Source organism: Mya arenaria, chromosome 11 (genome assembly GCF_026914265.1).
Source record: "Mya arenaria isolate MELC-2E11 chromosome 11, ASM2691426v1".
Lineage (NCBI taxonomy): Eukaryota > Metazoa > Mollusca > Bivalvia > Myida > Myidae > Mya > Mya arenaria.
In genome coordinates this window covers 16469947-16486929 of record NC_069132.1, presented here as the reverse complement: position 1 = coordinate 16486929, position 16983 = coordinate 16469947, and the positions used below count along the sequence as shown (strand labels likewise).

Sequence of the window (16983 nt, the reverse complement as noted above, 5' to 3'; positions counted from 1 at the left end):
CCAATAAAATGCATCAGCAACTTGTATGCTAGTAATATGAACAGCTTCAATTCAAGAAGATATGTATAAAGAATTACAATGCACATGGCAATACTGGTACTCACATAAATACATGACTGTCTAACTGATTTATACAATGTAATACTTGTAAGACTAGTTCAAGAATAGTTCCAATCCAAATGCTTTAAATATTGATACAGATTAAGAGTGGTGAACAACTAACTGTCACGGTCACAGAAGGACTCGCACTGTTCACGCGTGTAGAAGTTGTTCCTGTTGTTGTTACATGCGCCATCGGGCACCTCGCGACACTGGCCAGTGGATCGATCGTAGTAGTAGAACTGGTCCCAGGAATGTACACGGTCACAAGGTGTAGCAAGGGGAAGACTGCATGCATCTTCCTCTGTCAGATATCAATGGTATCATCTTGTATAACGTAAATGAACACATGATTTTGGAAGTTTTTCTATTAAAGTACAACAGCTACCAGGTAAATATTGCCATCAAATACTCATATAATTCTACAAATGATGAACACAGTATTTTCTTTTTTTAAATGTTTATTCAATTGTCTTACATTATTTTTTACAATTTTAACTTTACCTACCAAATACAAACATATTGTTAAGCCAGAAATTCCTTACCTCTGACAGGTGGGGCAGGTGGGGCAACAGTGGGGGCAGGTGTGACAGGCTGGACAACATCTGTCTGGCACGATGACAGGCACTCATCCTCACTAGCAAAGTTGTTCCTGTTGCCCTGGCAACCACCATACTTAAAGGTCCTACATCGTCTTATGTCTGAGTCATAGTACCAGCGCTGGAGGTTGGCACGACACTGGCCCTCCTCTGGTGGGAGCCGGCAGTCATCTGTACAACACAGTACAGTACACTCATATATAATTATATATTTTTTAACTTAAAAAAATAATATTTTCTTATAAAAAGCCTGTTACATTTAACAAAAAAGGGTATATTTCTGAATTATCAGAATTTTAGATTACCGTAACAACAATGTCTCCAAAAAACAGTGTACATCATTTTTAAATGGTAAAGAATTCTTACTGTTGTGTGCCAACTGACCTGCTCGAGTGCGACCCGCACGAAGGCCACAGTATGAAATGCATTTCTCGATGCTGGCAAAGTTGTTGTGGTTACCAAGGCAACCTCCGTACGTAAAGGTCTCACACTCCTGGCTGGCTATGTTGAAGTGGTACTTGGTTATCATGCGGTCACATGGACCAACATCTGTCGTCAACTCACAAACTGGCTCTGTTAATATTTACATGTAGATTATGTTATTTTACTCTCTTAATTGATTCATTAAATTGTGCATAATTGATTAAACTTTCTTAACATAAATAAATTGTTGATTTTCTTATTGATATATGACTTTAATATAAATTATCTGATAATATTTTAACAATTATAGTGATATGAGTTTGTTCTTTAATCATGCACTCTTGCATTTAATCTTATATGCCAGACTTACGTCTACGTCTGGGTGGGGAAGGTGTCGCCCGAGTCTGGACTCTACAATAGCTGTTACACTCCTGCTGGGTGCTAAACCGGTTCCGATTGCCCCCACACCCTGAATACTCAAACACCTCGCACTGCCGTGTCTGTGAATTGTAGAAGTACTCAGTGCTCGCAGAGCCGAAAAAGTTGATGTCACAACGACCTGTGTCTTGGGGCAGGCGACATACCTCCTCCCTGGATAAAGCTGCAGATTGAAATAACAAAGAATTGAAGTATTACAGTATCACACATTTACACAAAAATAAGTCTTCCTTTCAATGATTCTGGCTCTTCATATATTATAGAGTTACTGTAGATTACAGATTGAATTGAAATGGATTTAAGTATTTATCACATGTTAGTGTGGTAGATGAAAAATCTCTGACTCAAGGACATGAAAAAAGTTATTCTCATAACCAAATTATTATAAAAAGTATAAAATGCATTTTAGCATTATGTAAAAGCCTGAACTTAAAGATTATATATCAGCAAGAGCAACTAAAATATACATTAATAACAGCGGTAACATGTTTTAAGTACATACTTCGTTCCCTGCGTGCATTACACGTGCGCACACACTCGTCCTCCGTGGCAAAGTTGTTATCATTTCCCTGACATCCGCCATACTTGAAATTCTCGCAATATCCCGTAGCAGAGTTATAGAAATATCGGGGCAGCGCAGCTCGACATGGTCCAACCTTCTTCTCCTGCTGACAAACTGGCAGTGGCTCTAGGAAATGAAAGGAATCAAAATGTAAATTGGTGGTTTGGGGATTAGAACGTGGGTTGGTGTCTTCATGTTGGAGAATAAAGAGGCCATAATAATGCAGACATATTGTATATGTTCACTGCAAACTATCACTGGCAAGAATTATGACTGGAATGGTTTACTTTTCCCTTTAATTCATTACATCAAAACTTGTATTTTCAAGCACTTAGATTTTCAATCACATAGATTTTCATATGAGAAACCATTCTTATCAGAATGTATGTAGTAATTTTATTTAATTTCCATCTCGAACAAATTCAGTAAACATAACATGCAAATGAATTACCAGAAAAAAAATTATAAAACAAGAAACAACAAAACTTTTTAATAAGTTGAAAGTGTGGTGCCTCTGGTTAAAAGTTTATAATGTGTGTACATAATATAAGGAATTTAAATTTTGTGCAAATGAAAACTATGTTCTAGCATGATATTCCATAAACTTTAATTAAGTTAGCTTATCATTTACACTTCTTTCCTTAATTAAACCAAAAGAAAGCACAAGCAGGAATTGCAAAACAGTGGACTAGAAATAGCGAGGAAATCAGTATACAACTGTTTCAGTCACAATTCCATCATTCTCATCATGGACGGTACCTTCCTGACTCTTGAAGTAGTATTATCAGAAAATATCTTTGATATATTCTTATAATTTGACAGTTTCTAATGACTTTGTTTATGTTTTTTTGAAGGGGTTTTAATCTGTAAACCAATATCTATAACAATAAAATGAAAGGATAAAATGAAAAAATATCTACACAACAAATAAGCCAGGTATAAATGCAAGTACTTCTAGTATTGGTATACATGAGGCAACAAAGGTAAAGAGTGATGCAAATAAAAATACACTTCTTGTTACCACTAAAACTATGTATTGCCATCAAACAGAAGGTTCTTTTATTAATTTCAAGTATAAACTTGTATTATATAGAAGATTGTTTTGATTTATTGAAAGTCAAAACTAGTATTATATTTTGTTCTTTTGGCCAAACCTATAGAACTCTAGTACTGCTGCCAAGTAAACACCAGAAGTGCATACTGCAATATTTGCCCTCTTGTGTGTGATGGCTCTATCATTATGAACTACGCTGCAATGTAAAAGCTGCTTTTATTTATGAAATGCAGAAAGAGCCCAAATCCTGTAGGCAGCAAAGCAAAAAAAAATTAATTATTACGGTAAGAAATAACGAAAATATATGATACAAAACACAAAATAAATACATTGGCATGTAGCTCTAAGGCGAAAAAGCAGGAACAAAAAATCCACTAAATAAATGCCCATGCATATCTGTTGACACTTAAAATTTAGTACAATTACCAAAGCTTGTATAAATGGGCATCATATTTGATGGATTTGTTTAGCTGCAAAAAGCGCTGATTTACAACAGTGGTGTCATGTGAATAGATTATACATATCACATGACCCTCGACAGTCACATGACTGGTAAGGTACCTGGGGCAATAACCTGGTTCCTACACACTGTTAAACATTCCTTTTCCGATTTAAATCGGTTTGCATTTCCCCGACAACCGTACCAGAATCGGTCGCATTCATTTTTAACAGGATCGAAGTACCACATGACCTTCATGTCGTCACGACACGGTCCCGTGTCTCTTGGCAGTCGGCACTGTGCTGTGTGGAAAATAATATTGTCTATTCTCGATAACATGCATGAAAGTGCATTCTTCAACAAAAGATATTCTTAATATTTTCAAAAGCATTTGTAAATTGCTGATGTTAAATTCAAGAACATTCGTACATTGCTGATGTTAAATTCAAGAACATTCGTACATTTTCTGATGTTAAATTCAAGAACATTCGTATATTGCAGATGTTAGTATCAAATATACAAATTCCAACTATTGTGATGGTGCGTGACTAAATCAAAAAATGCAAGATGAACAAATTTTGTTTTAAATGCACTTTGCAATGCTTGAAACTAACTAAACAGGAGTGAGGTCCTGTCTTATCTGGCTTCGCTGATCAATTGTATTGAATTCATATATTCCTTCAGGATTTCTTTAAAACATTAGCCATTGAAAACCATTATATGGACTACATTTCATTGATGTGTTATGTATGGTGAGCACATTTGTCTAACATTTTTAATTGAAATTTGTTGTGACCTTTTCTTTTACCAATTCTATTGAAACACAATCAAGCATTAACTCTACTAAACCAAAATTTCAGCAATGTATTTCTACCCATATTTAAACATGCACCTATCTATCTCCATAACCAGATTAGGAGATTAATCAATTAGCCAAAGTATGTCTGGTTTAATTGAGCAATTTTATTCAATTTAATCATACAAAGACATAAATTTCTTCTTAATCAGGTGTAATCAGTCCATTGAAACTAATCGACTTTCATTCATACCATAAAAGTCACTATTACCTCGGAGCAGGGATCATCATGTGTACTTGTTTTTTTAGTATTATCCAAAATATTACTTAAGAATGATTACAAATATCTTAATCATTTAATTACTATAACTTAACAATGTAATGTGGACCCATCAGAAGTATTTATGCCTCCTAAAATAGATATATTTTCATTAGCACACTGTTTTCAGCTGCATACTACATCAAACTGTCCAAGGGGATGTGGTTATTTAGGGAAGCACTTAAGATCGCAGACAGAGCTGTTTCTGATGTCTGCAGTCTGTTCATATCCATCCCATGTGGTGTCGCATAGGAACTCTCTACTGCCGCATAGGAACTCTCTTCTGCCGACTGCTTTTGTTAGTTTAGTGAGACCAAAATCTATCTTCAATTAAGTGTGTATATTTTGTTTATCAATATTGTTACTTCTGTTGGTGGTAATGGAAATTGTTTCACAGACATATAGTGACAAACTATATAATTGCTTTAGATGTTGAGAGTTTATTGTTATTTCAACGCCCCTGTATTCAGCTGGCAGACAGTGATATCAATTTTGCATGCAGTTTCTGGAGACAGTTTTTAATCAACATTTTGCTGATGCTGTCACATATTTTAAAACAAGGATATCTGCTTTTAATTCCCAACAGACAGAACAATAACTACCAGCTAGTTTCAGATATAACAAAACCAGTCTATCTAAACAAAACCAGGCAAAACCAGTTTATCCAAACATTCCACTGTTCCTTTCCATATTAAAAGATTTGATAAACAACAACACAGAAAGGAGCGACTGTTTCAACAAAATCACTGAATGCAACAATGAGTTTTGTAAGTTGGTCAAGTTGGTCCACATTATGGAATGTTTAATATATTTTATGCATTATTTCAAGTATAATCATCTAAGAGAGAGCTCTTGTTTCAAATCTTTTTCCATGTAACTGTTCAATATGAACAGAAGTGACTATCATATATGTACCACTATCATGTTCTGATCCATCAGGATATTACAGTCTTATATCTGAGAATCACCTGTCAACCTACCAGATGTAGTGACCTCTTCGCGATCATCGATGTCGGTAAGCCCGTCATCTTCACAACCTGCTTTGTCAGGGCCTGATGCCGGTGTTATTTGGTCGGGGCAACACCCATAGTCAGTCTGGTCACATGGCACGTCGCCCGATGCAATGTCAATGTCATCACAACCCTCCTGGGCAGATCCTGCAGAATAATGTACACGAGTTGTTCTTCCTATTAATGTATTAGCCAAATTTGATATGGAAAACTATATCTACAATAAAGTTTATGCAACATCAATAAGTAACACAATTTGCCAGTTAAGAGATTAATCATACTTCTTCTGGCTTATAATATTTATTTTTGAGAAGAACAGACCAATAGCAGTATCTGCACTGACCTTGGGCGGCAGTAATGCCATCTTCACAACAGCCGAAATTTGTGTTCTGAAATGGTTAAAAGAAAATATAACAAGTTACAGATATGGTTTCTATTTATGGAAAGTACTCTTGAGTGATTTAACATTTAGGTGACTTTAAAAACACAGACAAGTATGCTGACATTTAAGCATGTTTTTCTGTAACAAAAGCCAAGAAAATGACCTTTGCTAGACACCTAATACCAGATAATGATTCCTGAAAATTGCATATAAACTAGGACCGTCTAATCTGACATACAGGAAATCAAGCAATAACTTTTTGTTTTCTCACTATGTAGTCCTGTTTTGCACAATTCTATGTCATGATGCATAATCAACCAAAATGCTAGGGGTAGTTGTTAGCAAATCATTTAAATTCAGTGTCAGTCTGATTGCCTTAATACAAGATAATTGGATGTTAAATTTTCAGCATTTCCCTGTCCTTTCCTTAAATAAATAAAAACAGCATTGTTTTCCAGTTAAGAGCGATGTAGCAAGTTGCACAGCAATATAACCAGCTACCAGCAATAAAGCAATGTAGCCTGACACACAACATTTTAGCCAGCTACACAGCAATTTAGCCAGGCACACAGTAATATTGCAAGGCACACAGCAATGTAGCCAGCTACACAACAATGCAGCCTGAAGCTCAACATTGTCACCAGTTACTGAGCAATAAAGCTGATATTGCAAGGCATACAGCAATTTAGCAAGCCACTCCACAATGTAGCTTGACACATAACATTGTAGCCAGCTACAAAGCGATGTATCCAGACACGCAGCAATTAAGCCAGCTACAAATAAGCAATGTAACCAGCAAAACAGCAATTAAGCCAGTTACAAAGCAATGTATCCAGACACGCAGCAATTAAACCAGCTACAAAGCAAAGTATCCAGACATGCAGCAATTAAGCCAGCTACAAAGCAATGTATCCAGACACGCAGCAATTAAGCCAGTTACAAAGCAATGTATCCAGCAAAACAGCAATTTAGCCAGCTACAAAGCAATGTATCCAGACATGCAGCAATTAAACCAGCTACAAAGCAATGTATCCAGACATGCAGCAATTAAGCCAGCTACAAAGCAATGTATCCAGACACGCAGCAATTAAGCCAGTTACAAAGCAATGTATCCAGCAAAACAGCAATTTAGCCAGCAACACAGCAATGTAGTCACTACAAAGCAATGTAGCCACTACACAGCAATGTAGTCACTACACAGCAATGTAGCCACCAAACAGCAATGTAGCCACTACACACAGCAATTAAGCCAGCTACATCACAATGTAGCCACTACACACAGCAATTAAGCCAGCTACATCACAATGTAGCCTAGTACACAACATTGTACCCAGCTACAAAGCAATGTAGCATGACACATAGTAATGTAAATAATACGACAGGGGAGAAGATTATTGAGAATGATGACTGTAATATAAAATGAAATTGATCATGCAGCGTACCAACACTACCCTCGGTGCTGGCCTTAATTCAACATATCATTTATTCCATATGTCTATTCAATGTTTAATTTGTACAGCCATAAAATTTGCAGGAATTTTCTGCAAGGGCGTTTGTTCAATACTTATCTATTTTTTTTGTTTTCTTTCCTTTTCAACCTGTCTTTAACAATAACAATTATACGCTTTATTGGAAGGAACCTCGTACAAGATGATCAATAAAACAAGAATGCTGCTGACTGAACATCAAACCAGAACTGGGGTCCTGTTTTACAGGTGTTAACTGTCTCTTGCAGCATGTGTACCAAGTATTATTTAAATATCATGAACAGTGCAAAATGGTTAAAGATTAAAAATGTGCATAAAAACGATACTATCGATGACTACAGCACCAATTCTATGACAATACTTTTACTTCAGCCATCTTACAAGGTGTATCTGGAAATACGTAGCACATCATGTAAGTTTACTGGCCTACCTTACAGGCTACTGGACAGCCAAGGTAGTTATTTCCCCTTGCTGGAGTAATGCCATCAGGACAGCAGCTGTACACGGACAATCGGCAGTCATTCTGCTGGTCGCCAAGGGCTGAAATGCAACAATTACATTAAAGCTCAGGTCTTTCACAGGAACAATACACCTCAACACTCAACAGAGAATATTCATACATTGAACAATCATACAGGCAATGAATAAGTAAATTTCATTCCATTTAATACTGTCTGATATATGTTTTTTATACGGTATTTATTACATGCAAGATCTTTGAAATAGTGATAGAATTAACACATTATTCCTTTTAGCCTCAAAGGTTTTTCATTAAAAATTGCTTTTAGCGCTTAAAAGTTAAATCCTTCAAAAGTGCAATAATGATTTGCATATACCTGCATTCACAACCAAATGAATAAATAAATAAAAACAAAAACTCCTGTTAATAAACATGTTCAAAACTAGAAAACTAAACTGAAATAGGACTTGTTAGGTTTGATCACAACTTAAGTACAGACATGATGCATCGTTATGTGGGTGTTGGGCAGGGATATTCATGAAATAATCAAATCAAATAGGATTAAATCATATTGGGACTAAAATTGTACTAATGTCACATAATTCACTTAAGTATTAGCACAGATTACTCACATCTGTCTTGACTTATGAGTGTTTTTCCCAAAGCAGTAAAACAACGTGCTATTATAAGAAGTTTTAATTGTACCATTTAGTGTCGGTATAAGTGCAAAATAAACACTGATATGACAAAAGCACTATAAGTGAATTGTAGTCATCAGATGGAAACATTGGTTGACTTTTATTAGCAATTTAGTTTAGTCAAGTGTTTACTAATAGCATACAAGTGTCCACCATCTGACCCATAAACCCTTGAAACCAACTTGAAGCCAGTCCACCCCCCAACCCCACTCACAGTCATATGTGAAGACAGGTTGAAAACATGGCGCATGCATTGTAAGCTGGATGTACCAGAACTAAATTTTAAACCACATGAAAATATCTGAAACTGAAAGTCTATTTCAAATGAACAAATAGAAGCCAAAACAGTTACAGAAGCTTCATTGGCAACCTTTGACCTACCAATGTCAGTTAGTTCAATAGTCACATCTGAAGAAGGAATTCAAAATATAAACATACCATACTCACTGCTTTCAAACTCAACATTACATTCATTATACATTATATCACCACAAAAATGGTCTACACTTTCGCAGAAGGTTCGTTAATGTGAGAACAGCCATAGAACATACAACGATGGCAAGTCCAAACAAGGAGCTAAGGCATATTACAATCAAGAGTAATATATTTTGTAATTCAAATCATCTTTTTTAGAACTACTCAGACCTTGATCTTGACTTCATATGGAATAGAGAGTACATCACATCATGAATGTTAATTTCAAATCAGCAATCACTAGGAAAGGAGGTTATACCACTGGTTCCAGAGCGACATTCCCGTTCACAGTCGTCCTTGGAGACAAAGTTGTTACTGTTTCCTCCGCATCCTCCATAAAAGAACTGAAGACATTCTCCGCGCGACTTGTCAAAGTAGTAGCGAGACATTCTTGCCCGGCAGTCACGTCCTGTCATTGGCTGTAGGGAACAGATGTCCTCATCTGAAATTATCCATCAGGAATATAATTATGAAATATTGAAATGAATCATATCCAATTAAAATTTGATTTGGTATTCAATTTGTTTTCTGTATGAAACTCTTTTTTGTAATCAGTGAAAAAAATGTTCTGCATTTCTTCGAAATAGGTTTTCTGTAAGTGCAAAGAGAACAAATGTTTGATAATGGGAACAGATGGCGTGTAATTTACATTTACTTATTAAATAAGTAGACTAAAACAAGAAGGACATATCTGTTATTTATGTCTGTGTTCACAAATAAAACAGACTAATTTGCCACGGCAGCTATATATATTAAACCACACTATCCCAATTAGTACTGCTACATGACTTGAATCAAAACAGTAATTTGTAGCTTGGCAGATTGTACTTTTTCAAAGTCCTTCAAATTAGTGTCCAGTGAGTAGATGGACATTGCAACCCTTACATAGATATCGCTAGAATACCGTTCATGTTCCAACAGCTTCCTCTGGGACCACTTGAAATAATGACACTAAAATAATCTTTTAACTCAATTGCTCTACATATTTTCTTCGACCTCGATAATATGCAAAACCCTAATGCAATAATATTTCATGCCAATTTAAGGACATTTCTGTAAAGAGTATAAGTTTTCTTGGCACATGCATGTTATTCACCAATAACATATTGTTATTAGTTAGAACAATCTACAATTAGTGATGGCATGATAATTGAATATAATCAAATAATCATCAATGGGCCCCCAATATGGCAATAATGAATGCAATGTGTATGAAGTTTGAAGTCAATACCTCAAAACTAAAAAAAAAAAGTAGACTTGTCCTGATGTCTCAAGATTATGATTGTCCATTTTAATTTGATTGTCGATTATGAAATTTGTCAAATTATCCAACTGCGACATTACTGACAATTATATAGGACATTGAACACAGTCATACAGTCAGAAAGTCATACACAAATTCCCTCAGTAGAAAATTTCTTGAAAGCCCGGCCATACCCTTGTCCCCATGTTTGGTTTGAGAGTTCCAAGTCTGGCACATTGTCTTTATACTGTATTAATTGATTCAAAGCATTCCAGTGGTCCCAACATTGTCAATAAATCTGCCCAGATCAATAGGAATATATTGACAGATCTAAACTTTATGGCCCAGTTCCCATACAGAATGTAAAACAGGCAGATTTTCTGTGAGCAAACCCTATTTACAGTTTTTAATCTACACCAAACATGTTTGCATGCTACAAAATGACTTTGGTGCCAGTTGAAATCTATATCATGCATGTTTTCAAACATTATTTTAAGTTTACAAGTCATGTGAGAAATTAAAAAAAATTCTTAAGCCAATATAAATTAATTTTTATCCAAATTCTTTTTGGGGTGACATTTTATCTTTTATCTTTCTTCGAGGACTTTTTCACCATTGAATATGTGTTCATGCTGTTATTTATAGCATAAGGCATCATATACATGTGTGTTTATATGAACCATGAATATGATTATAACAATTCTCCTATTCTTACATGTGAATGTTATACATCGACACTATAAGTATGAATAAACGCTGTTCCCGGACAGTACCAACCGAAAATTTGCAAATACAGACCGTAGTTCATCATTTTAATTTGAGTCAATAAAATTTAAGGGGTGGCAGAAAAAAGAGGGGACGGCGGGGATGAAAATCTAGCAATTAATTTATAGTCCCCTAGAGGGGACGGCGGGGATGAAAATCTAGCAATTAATTTATAGTCCCCTAGAGGGGACGGCGGGGATGAAAATCTAGCAATTAATTTATAGTCCGCTAGAGGGGACAGCGGGGATGAAAATCTAGCAATTAATTTATAGTCCCCTAGAGGGGACGGCGGGGATGAAAATCTAGCAATTAATTTAGAGTCCCCTTATCTTTTTCTCTATGAATGTTCAGATAACATATTACAGAATGCTTTCAAAAGTAACTGTAGACAAATTTAGCTTTAAGATTCCTCAGTGAATCTATCAAAACAGTGTTTTTTTTAATCATAATATACTGCCAGCAAGTCATCCCCACCCATTCGCTGTAATTGTTCATCATGTTTTTCCATTTACATCATCCATAGTGACTAATAGCCTAAATTAAGATGTGTCTATAATAATTTTTCTATACACCCTGATAAGAAAAGCTTCTGACCTAAATTGACAAATATATGCATTCATTAATCTTTAAGCTATCAAAAAACCTAAGTGAATATATCAACTCTTTCACTCCAACACATTAGCTGGTTAGCTGGTCGCCTTTGATAACAATTTCTAACTTCACAGTATGAAAATCCTATTTTGAGCATATTGCCGTCTCTAGTTGGAAATTTAAATAATGTGTAAAATGATGTAATAAAAATGAATTTGAATTAATTTCATGAGTGAGCAGAGATACCTTTATGTAGACGAATAATTAATGAGCTGGTCTGTAATGACATAGGGTCGTTTAAAAACACTGTCTTGCATATTTTAATTTCACAAGGCATTTTGACAACTGGTAGTTGGCTGTTGGTAATTCAGCTTCTACATAGCCATAAAACAAAGTTGAAACTTTTAATCTGGAAACAGAAACGCAAGTAAAGCTAATATTACACTACTTTATTGGAACTTATTTGGCGAGGAGTGCAAGGCAAACACCAGTTGAAAGAATTTACGCCTTTCTAATTAGATTCTTGCTGGGATAGAAATTGATACAATAAAAATGTTATTGTTACCTAATAAAACAAGTGACTCAGAACGTTGAACCTGATGTGGGCTTACCGAAACATAGATCCTTTTCTATCTAAACAAGGTGACCTTATGAAACCATTGAGATACATATAACATATTCTAAGGTGTTATTTTGTTTCAAAACCTGTTGAATTACAATGACCCACTCATACAAGTAACAAATCTTCATGTTCATTATAATGTAAGTTCCTAATTTGAACCAGACTGGTATGCTTCAATACACAGAAAAGTAGACGCCTAAAATATGATTGACCAATAACTAATTCCTTATACATAAGAGGATGCAAGGGTTGGATTATTATAGTCTGCAAAATCACCTTTCTCCATGTTATTTCAGTTTCAGTACTTCTCATAGAGAGTCATATACCGCTAGGAAAATAGCTCTAAACTTTCGGTCAATACATTTAAAGGGGCTAGACACCAGATGGTCCCAAAATTGGCAAATACATTATTTCCATAAACAAGCCAAGAATAGTCAATATGAGCTAGTTTGAGGCAGACAATACATCGTTTTACACGATTAAAAGAATATTTTGTCTCTGTCTCAGGATATTAACATGGTAGACAAACCCTCAATTGTATCATGTCATGTCTAGTCCCTTTAACATTATTCATGCTTTCATTTGATAAGAGCATCGTCTTCATCACACTTCAGTATACATATCCTCTGACCTTGGTTAGGATCTCTGTAACAGGTCTGGCGACACTCGGCCTCCGATTCAAAGCGGTTATCATTCCCGCCCAGTCCCTCATACCAGAACCGGTAACATGTGTTGTTACTACGGTGATAGTACCACTTGACCGCCAGGTTAGAGCGGCTGTAACCCTGGTCTGGGTCAAGGTCACAAACACCTGGCAAGAAACAAAACATTCAAATTATTACAACAGCAATTGTCAATTTTTCCAAGGACATTTCACGATGTCCTCTAAATGTATTCAGGTTTAAATGTCACATTTCAGTGTTCTCCAAATGTCATATCAATTGATTACAGCAAATGCTTTCCTAGATAATCTAAATTATCAACATTTTGGCACACACAGAGGCCAAGATAAACTTCATGAAGAATATGCACTGAAAACAATAAAATGATTAGTGTGTGTTCTTCAGTTTAATAAAAGTATATTTGACAGATAGTTAGCAAGTGATAATAAATGGAACAGAATGCATGAATAAAGCCAGCATGCCATACCTCTGTTATTATCATAATTAGTGCTATCTTTAGTTGCTGAAGTGGTGGTAGCATCATCTTCAGTTATCACAATGTTATCTGAAAGTAGACAAAATCACATGACATAAATCATACTGCAAACCACTCTTGTGTCTTGGATAAGAAAAGTCAGGCAAACCCTACTTGTTTATATCAATAAATCACATTTGGTCTTAATGAGTTGAACAAATAACATCATCCTACATGAATTCAGTTTTTATTTTATTTTTACATTTTATTTCTTGTGTTGTAAACATGTCATACCATATTTTTTGTAACAAAATTCTAGTATCAACTGAATTCAAATTTTAATTAAAATATCTGCGTTGACCGTAGCATCCTGTTATGGAAACCAAATACTACATATGACTTCATTAAAGTCAGCAAAAGGTAAAATCAACAGTATCTATTGACATGGCATTAAGTCCTTCTTCCAGTCCATGGCCCACCATCTCCGGACCTTATTTCACCAGGTAATGACATATCCACTTAGCAACTCCTTGTCAAAGTAGTCAGCTTTCCAGAGTCAACAGTCCAACATGCTCCAATTTCACTTTACATCATTTGTAACCTGGTTAAATTTCACCATCATACTTCAGGCAGGGATAGTATATATTTTACATACATCTGACAGTAATATAGAGGATAATTATTTCGGTGTTAGATCATAATATATTTAAGACCAAAAGCTTTATTTCACAAGTTGCATAGCCACGAATGCAATATTTACTTTTGGTGTTCACGAGGTGAATTATATTTTGATGTTACTTTAACTAAACAATTTTTATTTTAATATTTGCCTAAAAAGGATTTCAAATGACAGTTTTTTGTAGTTTTTCAGAAAAGTACGCCAAGTTGTATGCAAACATGAACTCAATTCGTCGAGTTTGTGTCCCAGCCCTGTGTGCCCTAACGTTGATTTTGAATTTAGAGCGGGCTAAATTTTCAAAAACAGTGAAATATCATTTTTATTTCACTGATAAATCTCTGCAAACCACCAGAAAACATAAGACAAAAGGAAGACTGTAGAGCAGGCTATACCTTTCCAAAACTAAATGTATAAGCTTATCCCCAATATGACTAAAAGACCAACACACACATCAGTTGTTGTTTCAGACCCTGAAGGGGGGTAACTCAACAAATACTAGTGGACAAGTTTCATCTTGATGTCTGTACAGTTTTTGAGTTATTACAAAGTGAAAACGTTTGTAGTATGATCATCCTGACACCTTCGACAACACCAAGGCTATGACAATCAATACCTTGAACTTTTCTCTTGAAAATAAACAACAAAAACTGATAACCATTCTTTGCTTTCTTGATATTTATTTTGAAACAGTTTTAATTTACAGAAAAAACAATGTGTCTCTATTGAGATATATCTCTTATTAGCGCAGTTTGTCATGAAGAATTGTTTATGATTCAAACTTGACATTTATTGTCAATGTAAACCCTAATAAATTTTAAAACAACCTGGTCCACTCTGACCTCAACAATCTTGTTGACTGATAAAATACCAAGACTGGTCTGTAGAGAAATTCATCAGTATAAACAATTAATTGTATCTTTAAAATAACAACCCAAATCTTACAAACTGTAATTAAACATGGTATTTTAAAACACAACCAGCACATCGGAATCAAGAGTGCAGAGAGAGCTGAAAGAATTAATGCTTTGTTCAACAACCTTTGACCTATTATTGTTGAATAAAGCTCAGCTGGCAGTGAATGTTGAAGGCTCTTCAAGTGCATGCAAACATGGACAACAATGTCTGCCCATCTCCACAACCCAATCAATTGCCCCTTCCCTTCAGGAAACCTTAATCTAATATTGCACCTACTACAGTTCTAGCATTGTAGTGTGCCCTACAACAAACTTCATTAACGAGATAAGTCAGAAAATGATTTGTTGTGTTGACTTTCTGTCAAACACATCTCTTTTCCTCTCTCCTTGGTTGTGTACTTCATCAATACTTATGTCTGTATGGGTTCTTAGGACAACTGTGGCAGGAATAAGCAATGTGTCAATCAAAGATGTTTTAATTAAAACAGATTTCGATGTAAAAGTAATTTATCAGAATGTGATTGCATTGCCTTATACTCCACCAGGGCCTTTTTATCTGTTAGATGTTTACTTGTATTAAATAAATTGTTAATAGAATAGAAAGAAACGTTTTAAGAACAAGTAACTATGATCTTTAGTAAGGCACCATATAATCATCACTTAAATATTAAAACACTTTTTCAAAAGCAGACAGCCAGATTCTACTTCTTTCCAGGGGTGTTCAAGGACAGCTTCCAGGGGAATTCATGGACGGCTTCCAGAGGTTTTCATAGACGGCTTCCAGGGGTGTATATGGTAGGCTTCCACGGGTGTTCATGGACGGCTTCCAGGGGTGTTCATGGACGACTTCCAGGGGTGTTCAAAGATGGCTTCCAGGGGTGTTCATAGACGGCTTCCAGGGGTGTATATGGTAGGCTTCCAGGGGTGTACATGAACGGCTTCCAGGGGTGTTCATGGATGGCTTCCAGGGGTGTATATGGTAAGCTTCCAAGGGTGTTCATAGAAGGCTTCCAGGGGTGTATATGGTAGGCTTCCAGGGGTGTACATGAACGGCTTCCAGGGGTGTTCATAGACGACTTCCAGGGGTGTATATGGTAAGCTTCCAAGGGTGTTCATAGACGGCTTCCAGGGGTGTTCAAAGACGGCTTCCAGGGGTGTTCATAGACGGCTTCCAGGGGTGTATATGGTAGGCTTCCAGAGGTGTACATGAACGGCTTCCAGGGGTGTTCATGGATGGCTTCCAGGGGTGTATATGGTAGGCTTCCACGGGTGTTCATGGACGGCTTCCAGGGGTGTTCATGGACGACTTCCAGGGGTGTATATGGTAAGCTTCCAAGGGTGTTCATAGACGGCTTCCAGGGGTGTTCAAAGATGGCTTCCAGGGGTGTTCATAGATGGCTTCCAGGGGTGTTCATGAACGGCTTCCAGGGGTGTTCATAGATGGCTTCCAGGGGTGTATATGGTAGGCTTCCAGGGGTGTACATGAACGGCTTCCAGGGGTGTTCATGGACGGCTTCCAGGGGTGTTCATGGACGACTTCCAGGGGTGTATATGGTAAGCTTCCAGGGGTGTTCATAGACGGCTTCCAGGGGTGTTCAAAGATGGCTTCCAGGGGTGTTCATAGATGGCTTCCAGGGGTGTTCATGAACGGCTTCCAGGGGTGTTCATAGATGGCTTCCAGGGGTGTATATGGTAGGCTTCCAGGGGTGTACATGAACGGCTTCCAGGGGTGTTCATAGACGGCTTCCAGGGGTGTATATGGTAGGCTTCCAGGGGTGTACATGAACGGCTT

General features: G+C 36.4%; 1 protein-coding gene across 1 annotated transcript in view; it reads right to left on the bottom strand.

Moving 5' to 3' along the window:
• Window positions 1–16983, bottom strand: part of LOC128208365 (papilin-like) — a 169880-nt gene that overhangs the window by 15749 nt on the left and 137148 nt on the right. Inside the window, exons 17-29 of the mRNA XM_052911925.1 lie at window positions 13611–13688; window positions 13093–13272; window positions 9500–9682; window positions 9148–9174; window positions 8039–8148; window positions 6083–6128; window positions 5710–5886; window positions 3737–3916; window positions 2062–2247; window positions 1492–1722; window positions 1083–1271; window positions 645–869; window positions 224–403 (exon numbers count right to left, since the gene is read on the bottom strand). Coding sequence (XP_052767885.1) covers window positions 224–403; window positions 645–869; window positions 1083–1271; window positions 1492–1722; window positions 2062–2247; window positions 3737–3916; window positions 5710–5886; window positions 6083–6128; window positions 8039–8148; window positions 9148–9174; window positions 9500–9682; window positions 13093–13272; window positions 13611–13688 — 1992 coding nt within the window. The remainder of the gene's footprint in view (window positions 1–223; window positions 404–644; window positions 870–1082; window positions 1272–1491; window positions 1723–2061; window positions 2248–3736; window positions 3917–5709; window positions 5887–6082; window positions 6129–8038; window positions 8149–9147; window positions 9175–9499; window positions 9683–13092; window positions 13273–13610; window positions 13689–16983) is intronic.